This window comes from Diadema antillarum, unplaced genomic scaffold, assembly GCF_040938485.1.
Source record: "Diadema antillarum isolate AM-2024a unplaced genomic scaffold, OU_Dant_1.0 seq00000973_RagTag, whole genome shotgun sequence".
Classification (NCBI taxonomy): domain Eukaryota; kingdom Metazoa; phylum Echinodermata; class Echinoidea; order Diadematoida; family Diadematidae; genus Diadema; species Diadema antillarum.
In genome coordinates, this window is record NW_027271815.1 from 1,327,551 (window position 1) to 1,341,329 (window position 13,779).

A 13,779-nucleotide genomic window follows, 5' to 3' on the forward strand; every position below is an offset into this window, starting at 1 on the left:
AGCAGCTGGTGTCACTCCTTTTTGTTTTATATTCCGATAAATACTTCAAATAAGCATGTCTTTGTGTCAGCAACTAATACAATGTATATGTATGCTGCAAAAAGCTTATATTTTTGCGAGGGTTTCAATTTTTTCACATTTTGCGAATCACTATAGGGCCACAAATGTAACAACACACACACACACACACACAAATATTGGGAATGGACAGACATAAGTGCAGCTTTGACAGCCTTGATGTCATATTACAATAAACAACACATCACAAAAATGTCTGTGACCTCTGTCTGTGAGAATACATGTGTATCTGTAGACAAAAATAACAGCTTCTAGAGAATGCTCTATCACCACTTGATAGCGAGTTTTGGACTTCCCTTGGCTGTTCATACAATTCTTTATCTTTCATATAATTTTCTTGTGGGAATTCCCATCATATTACCAAATCTTTGTATGTTTTACATCAAGTTATTACACTTGACACACAACAGATTAAAAAGCAATCACACAGTAGGTTTCCCAGTGTCACGAGGGCTCTTTATTGATGCTATTCACAATGATCCCTAGCAATGCAGACTGACACTGGAGACTGGATGATGGTGTGGAGGGACCATGGGTATCGATGGCTGACTTAGTTCTTGTAGCCGCAGCGGTTGCGACGGCCACGGGCTGTCTCGAACTTGCGTCCGTAGGAGCGCACGTACGGTCTGGAAGGGGACAACACAATTGTGACATTTAGCAGTTATGAATTTTGAATGAAAAATGAACACATGTATCAAGATTAAAGTCTCATGTTGATTAAAATCACACAGTCAATTATCATAAGAAAATGTCATTAATAAATTAGCTCATTTAGATGTTTGATTTGGTGAAAGATGAGGCCTTATTACCTACGTACATTTTTATAATCTCATTTCAACACAGACAGTCAAACTTGTCAATCCTGGAAGCTTAAATACTCGTTAACCATTTCAAGTGTGGCTTGGGAGACATTTCTTATATAATTCTTAAAGGGGATGGCTAGTAACTGATCAGTTGAAACAGTGGGAATGCTGGGGAATGATTGTTCCAATTCTTGAGGGATTCATTTAAGAGTACATTATATAGCTACTGCTGTGTGGAAATTATTTGCTTCAGAATGGTCTCATATTCAAGTAATGTGCAGTTTAATGTTTCCAGGCTAGCATGCCTGTACAGTGACGGGGCATTAAAGGGATCGTATAGTTTTGGTTGAGACCTAATTTCAGGTTTCTAACATTTTTGGCGAGATAATGAGAAAGCTCTTATGAAATATGAAAGAGCATGTAATTCCATGAGGAATTCAACATTTGATGAAAATTGGTTTTGAAATGGCTGACAGAGCGATTCAATAAAGTGTGGGACCCACATTTCATTACGATCACTTTGTTTTACTTTGTTATTGGATGTTTCAGTCATTCCAAACCCGATTTTCATCAAATACACTTTGAATTCCTCTTTAAAATGGTATGCTTTGTACTATTTCATTAGTGTTTTCTTGGTATCTCACAAAAAGTTAAAAGCCCAATTCTTATCTCCACCAATACTGTACTATCCCTTTAAATTGCACATTACTTGAATATATATGATACCATTCTGAAGCAAATAATTTTCACACAACAATAGATATATAATATACACTTAAATGAATCCCACAAGGATTGGAACAATTGCACATTACTTGAATATATATGAGACCATTCTGAAGCAAATAATTTTCACATAACAATAGATATATAATATACACTTCAATGAATCCCACAAGGATTGGAACAATCATCCCCCAGCATTTCCACTGATTCCCACTGATCAGTTACTAGCCATCCCCTTTAAGCATAGCATACTGCCAGAAAATATTCATAAATTGGACTGTACTATGGAAAATCACCATGCATCACTGGGAACCTTTCCAAGTGAATGCCCTACAGGGAAAGAAAGTTACTCTGTTTGAAGTTCATCATGACAGCCAACAGCACAAAATATTTATTACACTACAAGATATCTAAGAACTTACATGTACTTGTGAAACCATTGCTTATCAATATAAGGTGGATTTCAGACAACATTGTTATAAGATGTCCCGTATATCTTATGTAAAATCTTTATCCTGAAGGTTTTCAATCATATTTTTCCTATTTTAACCAACATACTGCAGAGTAAAATAGATGAAATTTCACCCTTGAGTATTTCTTTTTTCTTGCATGCAATGATTCCTGCTATAGTCCCAAATATACAATGGACTCCCATTATAAAGAAGTCAACGGGACCGGCAGTTTTCTTTTGTTATACAGTGGAAACTCGATATAACGAGATGGTCGGGACCGAGTCTTTTTCCTTGTTATAGCCGATATCTCGTTATATCAGTAGGCATAAAAGAAAGCATAACATAAAGACATTAATTTGCACATGTGGGACTACACATCATCTTTCATCAATACTGATAACTTGGTAATGTGTGTGAGGTAATTACTCACCTTTATGGGTAAGAAGATGTTTTTTCGCCAATGCAATCCGATATCAAGAATGTTTTTCTTATCAATTGTAGATGTTTGAATTTGTAAATCTATATACAACTGCAGCTTACAATTGTGTGAAGATCGTCTGTGGATTGGTGTGTGGTTACGGTATGGGTGTGTGTTGCGTGTGGAAAGCTTGAATAAGGTCTGCACAATGCTGTGTGTGTGTGTGTGTGTGACACATTCTGTATGTACATTATGACTGCGTGTGTGTGAAGATGGGGAATTCCCTACGTAGAAAGCCAATCACAGGATCAGATTGCCTCACACTTGCTAAACGTCATGATGATATCATGTAATCGGGCGTCCTACCACATTTTCTGCATGTGTCAGTGCGCCCACACACACACATACACGTACAACATGCGGTATTAGCTGTAGAGTGAACTGAAGAAAATATGTGTGTACAAGATTTTACAATCTCGGAACATGATAGCACAGGCGAAGTAAAGCTTTACCCGAAGACATTTTGCTTTACCTCGCTATATCAGGTTTAATTGGCTATGTTTTTCTTTGTTTGGAAATCACAAAATTTATCTCGTTATAGCAGTTATTTCGTTATAGCCGATCTCGCTATAAGAGTAGCATTTTACATAGACTTGTGTGGAAGGAGATTTGGGACCGGGAAAATTTCCTCGTAATAACCGATATCTCGTTATAGCAGTGTTCGTTATACCGAGTTTCCCCTGTATTGAAATTTCATTATAACCAAACAAATAAAAAATAAAAAACAGAGAGCCGATAATTTTGCGACCTGGATTTCTATTTCATTGTAACCGGAATTTTGTTATAGCCGTGTTCATTATAAGGGGAGTGCACTGTATACATTTGTGGTGAACCTTTTTTTCTCATTAAGATCTTCTTTCCTTACCTTATCAGCCAATCACAAATAAGTTTAAATGTTAGCACCAAAGCCTTTGGAGTAATCTGTCAATCAAAATAGAGCCTATTAAATTGGCCTAAACAGTCTAGTGGCAGACTGTGACAGAGATTATGTTAAATGTGTTCAAGGTGATCTCCTGAATTATGGCAGGCAAGGTGGGAAAACCAACTGGGTTACAGAATGGACATGATGGACAACTTACGCAGTGGAGGAGTGTGGAGTTCCTGGAGCCTTGCCAAAGTGTCTGTACACGTCACGGCTTGTGCGACTTCCTACAAAAGAATTGGAAGAAAAAAAAGAAAAGAAAAATGATGTTCTCACATGTGTCTATCATTGCATAAAAGATGGCCATCTTTACCAACAAGCAAGTCTTTATTTGAAATCTATGTTTTGGTTTTATTTTTTATATCTATTCTTGCTGCTAAATTGCAGATAATTCTTCATAGGAATGATACGGATTTTGAGATCACAACGAAAAGCAAAAATCAACATGGAGAGTTAAATCAACTAAGAAAACATTTCTTAAGTCCAAAAATATCCATGACAGTCAAAGCATTCCACAGCAGTCTACCTGTTCCCAAGTTACCATTTGAAATTTAAGTTCTAATGGCTCTCTAGCTACAGTATCCAACCTTCTGCATTCCTGCAAAATTTACAGGAAGAGCTCATATAATCTATAAACTGATCTTCACTGCTGGTCATATGTATACAGAATTTCCAGTTAAGAACTAAAATTCTGCACAAACTTTTTGAAGAGATTTCAGAAAAGTTGTAAGGAAAAGAAAAGAAAAAACCTTAGTAGTAGTTTCAGTATCACATTTTGACAAATCTTGCCATGATTACAGCCAACAGTACCTTTCCACCTGTGACTATGTATGTGAGAGCATAATCGATCAGAAACCATTTTGTTTTCTGAAGCATATCTTGATAAGTCTGTTATTGAATACTGTCCATTTCCTTGGTGAGCAAAGACAGATAAATAGTAATGTAAATGTGTATGTGCAATGTATAACATACATAATTATTATTACTATTATTTTTTTTTACAAGCTACCCAATACAACAAGGAGATTTCAGTGATCCCCAGCAACTTTTTACAAGGTTCCCCTGTACTGCTCAACTCTCTGGCATACAGTGGCGTAAATTTTTCTCATTTATCCAGTCAAAGTAAAATTTGCAGTACAAGGTCTCTGGCATTACCTTGCATGAGGACAGTGTTCTGTCCCTTTGGAGACTGCAGGGCCAGCTGGTCAAAGGTGATGATCTCCCCTCCGGCCTTGATGATGCGGGCACGGGCCCGGGCCGTCACCCTCAGGGCGCAGATCTTGAGCTTGGGGACCTTGTGGATGCGCAGGTCATCCGTCACCGTGCCGACGATGACAGCTGTCTTCCCCTGCCTGCTCTCGTGTTTCATGTAGCGCACCTGCCCCAAGAAAACATCAAACATAACAAATAAATTACAGTATTCATCGCATAATCGGGACAGGTTGGGAGTAGCAAACACGGCCCCTTTAAGCGAGGTGCCCGATTTCGCGATGAGCACTCACCATACACTAACGTCATGTAGTGCACACGCACACACACACACACACATACTGACGTACTGTACATGTACATGAATACACAACCACGCTACCCCTCGGCGCAACCCTCTGGCTCATTCACAACAGAGGAAGATTGTGACGTACACACAGGTCACAGTGTATTGAAAGTTGAAACACTCAGAGATAAGGAATTTGGACTTTGCCCTCAAAGTGTATTACTGAGATTAAACAACGTACACAGCCTGAGCTGTGTGAGCAAGGCATGTTTTTTTATTGGATGTGAGTAGGAATTGCAAGCGAGCACATGGCTTTGCTTAGGGGAGAAGAATGTTCGCGAAAGCATGTGTTTCGCAATGGCATGAATACTTATACACGGCGCTTTTGTGGCTATGAATGTATGTGTACTGGATGGACGGAGGTCAAAACTCATCAGTCCGCAGCTTGCTTTGTAAGTTCGATGTAAACGACAACTGATAGGGAATCTTTGAAATATTGTTGTGGTAGTTTGGTAGATTTTTTGTGTAAAATATCAACAAAATCAAAGATCGCTTGAAGAAAAATTGTCCCGTTTATCAGAGGTCCCCGCCCGATTATCCAGTGAAAATAACGTGCATTGGAAATGTTTCTGGGAAGCGTATGTCATTTAAGCGAGGATCCCGATTATCAGATGCCCGATTATGCGATGAATACTGAAATAGCATTTTTACCCAGAAATGTCATGAGGGCACTCTGTCAGTTATGTCAACTGTGAGAAGAGTTAAAATGAGCGTATTGGAAATTGTGTATAATAATCTCATTATTTTCACTTATAATCTTTAATGGATACAATGCCAAATTATCATTTTGTACAGTGCACTCCCGTTATAACGAAATGCTCAGGACCGGCAGTTTTCTTTCGTTATAACGAAATTTCGTTATAACCGAACAAATACAATATATAACGAAAACAAGGAAGCCAAGCATATATGACATTCTGTTTGTTGAATACTCGTCATACACTGGAAAGCTATGTGAACAATAAAATAAATAGTTAATCAATTTCAGATTCTTGTATTACAATAACGCAAGTTCCCCTCGGAAACTGTGGGTGACACACCAAGCGAAGACACAGTGATGTGACGCGTTCGCCCATGCAGAGACGCTGTAAATGCCTTTTTCCGCTACGTATTTTCGAAAGCAATCCGCATTTCGTTATAACGGAGCACATTTTTTTTGTTTTTCTTTGTCAGTGGTGCTCGGAAAAAACTTCGTTATATCGAAAATTTCGCTGTAACCGTGTTCGTTATAAGCGAATTTTGTACCATAGACTTTATTGACGATAATTTTGGGACCAGAAGTTTTACTTCGTTATAACGAAATTTCGTTATAGCCGTGTTCATTGTAACGGGAGTGCACTGTATTACAAAATGGCAATCCCAAATACTATCAAAGGACTAAATTGCAAGAAAGGGGTCATGGAGTCTTTAATATCAGAAATGTAGGGCTTCAATGCAGTTTCAATGGTAGTATGTTGCAAAGAGATTCGTGACTCTACGCTTTGGAAGCAAGAGCAAGATGGCCAAAGGTGAATGAGAACAAATTCACTGAAGTGGAGTCAGTTGGGCTGTGTCTGCCTTCTCATGTATAATCTCTTCCACAAGGATGGCCCTTTTATTAACAAAATTCATTGGTGATAAAATTTATCAATCTTGACCACTAATCTTGAGAATGAACCTCATATTCTCTTTGCACAATAAAAAAAAACCACTACATTTTCATTCAACACACAAGGTACATTGTGACATACAGAAATGGAAAGTTGAAGACTTTTTACTTCTCATTTCATACAAGAAAAAAGAAATGTGTATTCATTTCTATCATTCTTTTTGAAGGACATTACAATGGACAGTTTTGGGTGAAGTACAGTCACATTGCATGAATATGACACATCTAAGTTGTATGTGATGTATTTATTAAAGTTCTATGACTTCTTAAAAAAAAAAGGTGCAGAGTGTCACAAGGCATTAAAAAAAAAATAGAAGGCAGACCTGATCAGTGTTCCACACATGATACAGTTGTATGTGTATACAAGTAACCCCCCCCCCCCCCCCAACATGCCATACAGGTATTTAAATGTACCTACCACACGGGCCAGGGACATGGCAGCGCGGTTGCTGCGGCTCATGAAGAGCCTCTTCATGATGATGGTGTTGAACTTGGCATTGGTTCTCCTGGCTAGGAACCTGTAGAGCTGCAGTAATCATTGGTAGGGAGTAAGCAATGCTTTCAATCAATCACAGTCATGTTCACAGAGTGACAGTGTTGAGTCAATAGTTAAATACATTGTACACTGAAGTGTAGAGTTTACAGAACTGGACAGAGATGGTGATACTGATCTCCCAGTCCTACATCATACAATTTACATAGTGGCACTAATGTACTTCCGTATCAATGATGATATCATGAAACCACTGAACCAAATTGCATAAAAACCACAGGCTATTTTGTACTTCTGACTTCCATTTACATTGTACTTGTAAATTTGAACTAAGGCGGTTGATATAAAGTGTCAATATAAACCTTGAGTACAAGTCAGCAAACTGATTGCCCTATATTGACATCCTGTAAATAAGTAGATTTTACGTCAATGTAGGACAATTTGTCAATCAGTTGCAATGACAACACCTTGACGGAAGAATTTCATGAATTTGAATAATTATGCAGTACCCGCTGCATGCTAAAAGGATTAGAACCAACACTTGCTGTCGGGCAAAAGCTTGGTGGTCTAGTGGAGATGATGTCTGTCCGGAGATCAGGAGGTTGTAGGGTGTAGGTTCGAATCCTGCTCAAATAAGCATGCCCATGATTTTTTATCATGGCTACCGTACTACTAAAACACTGATCAATTCAGTGTTACGTGTATGTCGATGTTGGGCAATTTGTCAATCAGTTGCAATTTTTTCTTCAACTTTCCATCTTTTATTTTCACAATAAAAACTGAGAATATATAAGTTAATTCCCATTTTGCACTTCCTTATGCGTGCAAATAAGAAGACCACTGTGAGCCTGCCTAGACTGTCCACATTGCCATATTCCTAAGGATTAGGGCAAAAGTTAACATAAACGAGAGCTCTAGGATCTGCATAGATTCACTTTCTCACATCCATTGTGCAAATGACCAATTGCTAGCTTTGTGGCAGGGATTTGAACCTTCAACCCAGCCTCTAGAGGGTGAGGGGGGAGTTTTCGGCCCCCCATCATATGGACAGTGAAGTTTTACATCAATGATAATAAAAATAATACTGTAAAAGTGGATATTTCGCACAACTAATTTTTCACGCTAAGCCGGGTGAGAAAAGTTTCGCGTGTTTTTAGTTCCGCGGAATCAAGACATCACGCACAGGAACATGTGGCAAGCAAAAATATTTGTGCTCTTTTATTTTCACGCTAGTTTCTGATTGCGCGAAACGCGCGACAATTTCAACACCGCGAAAATTTCCACTTTTACAGTAGTAGACCTATATTATGATCTAATAAGCCAAATAAAAGGAGGAAATGATCATAAATACAGAATAGATCTAAGGAAGTTCAATGATTATACATGTACACACAGGCAGAAAAAAGAAAATGACCGTCACTAGTCTACATGAGAAATGTTGGAAAGAAGGGAGAAACAATGTGACTTTCGCTGTATGACAGTGTGCTGGTAATAAAAGAAGGGTAGATACATCCCTACGTGTTGTACAATGTAGGTTGAGAAAAAAAAACTATAAGATTTGCAGAAAAAAAAAACACCCTGAAATTTGAGGCTGAATTAAGAGAGAAATATTGATTGTGTATAGCTTTATAACAATAGTCATTTCGTTATTGTCACCATGAAAGGTAATTTATCAAGTCATACACTACGATGGCGGCCGAACCCCCCAGTGGCTGAAAACTCCCTTAAAAAAGTTTGTCTCATTTCTATTATATCTGTTATATCATTTTATTATATCAGTTTAGTATATGATATGTTTAGGAATTAACTCTTTATTTGTGTATTCATCACTTTGGTTCTGTAATTTACTTTATAACTGCTAAACCGTAAAAAAAAAAAAAAAAAAAAAAAAAAAAATTAAGTGGCCGAAAACTCCCTCCCTTCCTTTAAACTCTACAACCCTGTCGCCTTTTTTTTTTTTCTCCGTAACACTCGAACAGCAACTGGGCGTGGGCTGTGTATAGTAACTATAGTTATGCACTTGTCAATGTAATGACGCACCCCACTACCCCCGGACATGGGTGCGTCATGGTCATTTTTTGACTGACCACACGGGGTTTTTGACGGACACCACAGTCACTTTTTTGACGGACAAAACGCTGCAAGTGACGAACACCACAGTCACTTTTTTGACGGACAACACATTGAAAGTGACGCACACCTCGGTCACTTTTTTGACGGACATCCTCGGTACATTTGACGCACCCCCGTAAATACTGAAACGATTTTTGCATACGTTTTATTCAAGCAATTTCATTTTCTTTCGGTTCGTAAACATAATTTGTAAAAGTTTCGGCAAGTTTCCCTTACCATGGCCCTGTAAGCACCGTATCGTCATTCACCGTACATCACGCTGCTGCCACGATATTCCGTACAGTAGTATGTATTCTGTGCATGCAATCCATACATGACAATCACAGGTGTGCAGATGCGCTGTGTGTGCGCGGCCATTGCTAGTGCGGTGGATGCATAATTATACTGCTGCAGCGCAGGTACACACCACGCCACGGCATTCCCGCTCGAGTAGTCGCTGTACGTAGAGATTCGCACAGCTAAACAGCGTTGCGTCGCGCGTCTGGTGCTGGCTGGTCGGGCTATCCCGCGAGCAAAAAATGGCACGCGGCAGGCAGTTCTTCTGCTGCCGCTTCTTTTACTGTCAAAAATTTGCCTTTGTCACCACAGAACATTATTTAGACGCACATTGTATTGGAATGTAAACGAACTTTCTTCGATAGCAATGTGTGTTGGTGTTGCCCTCTTATTCCAAAACGCTTCCCGACTTTGATTTTCACTTGCCGCGGGAAAGCGCTCACTGTAATTTCACTCGCGGTACGTGGTAGCGTGCAAAAATGCGTGCAGTTTTCCATAGCCAAGAGACGTACCATGACGCACCCCTTGGTTCAAAATAATGCGTGTTATTTTCCATAGCCAAGTGACGTACCATGACGCACCCCTCGGTCAAAATTTTGACCGACAATGATGGGATTTTGACGCACCCCTCGGTCAAAAATTTGACGGACAAAGCTGGTAAAATGACGAACACCTGGGTCACAAATTTGACGGACCAAACGAGGAAATGACGCACCCATGTCCGGGGGTAGTGGGGTGAGTCATTACATTGACAAGTGCATTATATGTCTACGGAGCGGAGAAAGCCCCATCATGCACTGGTGCCGCGCTGTGCTTATTCTATGTGTATGAGAGAGTAACAACTCGTGCATGTTCATTCATCGCAAAGAGCAGGGTGCCGTGTTAAACCCGGTGAAGTGTACGTGGTCCCACCTCACATCCAACTGGACCCCATGCCCATGGAAGACCAGCTTTAATAAGTAGCTGAATATGGGCTATCCAGCCATCTTCTCAGACGGAAAATGAACAAACAAACAAACAAAATTCGCGTCGAACACTACACATAGAGTAAAAGCCCCAATTTTCGGACACTTAAGCTTTTTTGCAATATTTATTCAACTCAAATAATTTTCCACAAAATGAAATCTATAATAATGTTTGTTCATACCGTAGTTATGGGTAAACTCGGCCGACTTTACCCGCTAGGCCGAGTTTACCCATAACTACGGTATATCAAACTAATTTTTCCCCAATATTGATTTTGTTAAACCGATCATAAAATTTCACAAAATCCCCAAATATTATTACCTTGTCAATTCTCCAAAATTCGGACAGCGTCTCCAAAATCCGGACACGCGTGCAATGTCAGTACGCATACAAGGCCGCTGAAAAATCCGCGCGCCCCATACCTTGTTGACACAAGGTTGCATTGGGGATGTTGCGGCGCCCGTTAGTGTCCGAATTTTTGGGACTCTGCACTTGCATTCAGCCCCTGTACATTCATTCACTGCATCGGCACGTACGGAGATTTTGTTTTTCTTTTGTGTTTTTGAGGATACCATCACACTCTGAGCTTGCGATAAGCGAAAAATCTCGCAACCGAACGGCGTAATTTTCAATTTTTAGCGCTTTTTCGGCGACCCCGATTCTTAACACGGGCCCTAATTTGTGCACGCTTTGGAAAAGTCGCAGCGATTCCGCAATTTTGACGGCAAAATTTGGGATTTTAGATGGATTTTTGGAGGTGACTCAGGCATTTTCGTGAGGTGAACGAGTGTGCTAGTATACTTGGGTGACCCGCACCTCATCATAGTTAATGCTTGCCCATATTTGAATCACATTTCACCACTGAAATTCTTTGAAATCCAACTCACATACAGGAAAAATGCTGAAAATTCCAATGGAATCACAAGTTCACTGATCGATGTCGAAAATTTGCTGCTATCGTCGTTAAACGCTAACGATGCAAAAAAGTTGCGCGCTAAGGAAGGGGCCCGCAACTCGTCACCCGCACTCCCATAGACAAAGCACGTAAAAGACGTGTGCGGGTGACCGTGATGCTCCCATAGACATACACGTACATGTAAAAGATGCGTGCGGGGACAGTGGTGATATAATACGTATTCTGATTAAATTTCAGGGGAAATTACAGAATACCGGTTTTGCATCATATAAATTAGCATATTAGTGCATATAAGAGCCGCCGGAGGCGGGGCCTTCGGCCCTGCCTCCGGCGGCTCTCCCTTAGAGATGAATTTCAGCCCGAAGGGCTGAAATTCGTCTTTCCCGTCGTCTGGGGGCCCCAAAAAGCCCGGGAACGGGACGGCCGAAAATTGAGTGGTTTCAGAGGAAAACTGCTCTAAATCAAGATAACTCGAGTAAATCGTCGGTAAAGAAAATCGAGCCGATCAATCACACTACTCACACGATCAATCACACTACTCACTAGTTTGGCAAGGCAGCGCGTATACGCGTATTGTCGAGAGACATGTGCGCACTCAACTGCTACACGTATTGTACACTGTACTAGTAAACATGCGCGCGTTCTGCAGACTCAATACGCGCTACCACTGCACACGTACGCATCATAAGCTGTTGTGTGTAGGTATTGTTGTACGACTGCATAGAGTCAACATGGTGGGCTGTCAAGAGAACCCACACAGTGCGTACTGTAAGCTAGCACCAGCAATTAGATAAGTGATTGTTTTCTAGTCTCACCTAAATTGCTGTCGATTTCTAGGATACGGACTATCCTCAACTCCTAAAAACGTGAGTATTCATCGTAAATTCGGGTAAATTTTAACGGCTAGTCTAGACTAGCATCGTCAGGATCTAGAACTACATTATTCGGGGGACACCCCCGAAACCCCCGAGAACAACGTAAGATACCACACTTCTCACCGCACAGATCAAAGAAAACACACGTAAACAAATGCAATCGTCGACAGCCGAATCACGGACCGTATCGCAGATCGGATTAATATTTCAGATGGTTGCTATCGGCAAGCGTAATTACGCTCTTTTCAGAGCGATTTGCGCTCTCCGTGATTGGCTGCCGGTATTCTGTAATTTACCCAAATTTCAGATTTTCGAGAAAAACTGTTCGGTTTTCACCACAATTTGCTTGGTTGTGGTAGCCCTGCCAAGTTTCAAGCGTACTGAACACAGTCCCGGGCATAAGTTTTTGTTTAGTGCGCTTAAAACAATTTTAAGCGGGGTGACGGTATTCGGGCCCCTGACGAGGTGCGGGCACCTCGCTATACCGTAGTTATGGGTAAACTCGGCCTAGCGGGTAAAGGCGGCCGCCAGCGCGCACAGTACATAAAATTGTACTGTGCACGCTGGCGGCCGACTTTACCCGCTAGGCCGAGTTTACCCATAACTACGGTACATCGTATGTGAAACGATGTGATATGCTTGTGCTGTGACAGTCGACCTTGCTGCCTTGTGATAAGTGGTAAGTGTCCGGATATTGGAGGCCGTCCGAAAATTGGGGTTCTTACTCTACACCATTGGCATTTAATACGCTGCACAGCTTGCACATTGCAGTGCCACGGGTACGGTCACGGCACTGCAGTGTGGCAGTCAGTGCGACAGTGGCAGTGCAATTAGCCAGTGCAGCATGCAGTGCGTGGGAATTCACTGAACGGGAAAGCCACTCAAGTAAATTTAATAGTATTAGTACAGACAAGCAGTGGTGGTGCCTATTTCACGAGTAGAGATGCTGGAGCAAGTAAGTTTTATATAACTTTAATGCCACCAGGTAAGTTAATCAGGTATGTTGTACACTGTACGGTGCATCTTTCTCCAACTTGAATTTCATATTTATCAGTACATGGGACTATGAAAATATCACACTCGTCTTTGTACACACCTTCACAAGCAACCGAAGATAGATATCCTCGCTCTTGGGTTCTGTTCTGCGGACTTTCCGCAGCTTCGAGTGGTCGATATCAATACCCTGCAATACAGAACGGAGAAAAAATAATAAATTTTAAAGATACATGTATTTCTAGTGTATACGTTGTCCGATTGCACTGATTTAAAGGGATTTTTCAAACGCATAATATCGTAAGACATGTACCATCTTGGCCGAGATTGCCGAAAGAGACCTTTTTAATGAAAATCTAGCGCCCTCTATAGTGATTACGGGGCATCAGATCTGTGGGCATGGCATGCATGCGACAACATGTGAATTTACACACGTGTCTACGTCTGCAAAAACAGCACCAACTA

General features: G+C 40.7%; 1 protein-coding gene across 1 annotated transcript; it reads right to left on the minus strand.

Annotated features, from left to right (window-relative positions):
* Positions 1-512: 512 nt before the first annotated feature.
* LOC139742027 (large ribosomal subunit protein eL18-like) lies at positions 513-13,650 on the minus strand. Its single transcript, XM_071652588.1, has 6 exons — positions 13,628-13,650; positions 13,418-13,504; positions 7,081-7,188; positions 4,615-4,837; positions 3,617-3,686; positions 513-704 (listed from the first exon to the last, which is right to left on the minus strand). The coding sequence occupies exons 1-6, from the start codon at positions 13,628-13,630 to the stop codon at positions 629-631; spliced, it is 567 nt and encodes a 188-aa protein (XP_071508689.1). The 5' UTR covers positions 13,631-13,650; the 3' UTR covers positions 513-628.
* Between the last annotated feature and the right edge of the window lie 129 nt (positions 13,651-13,779).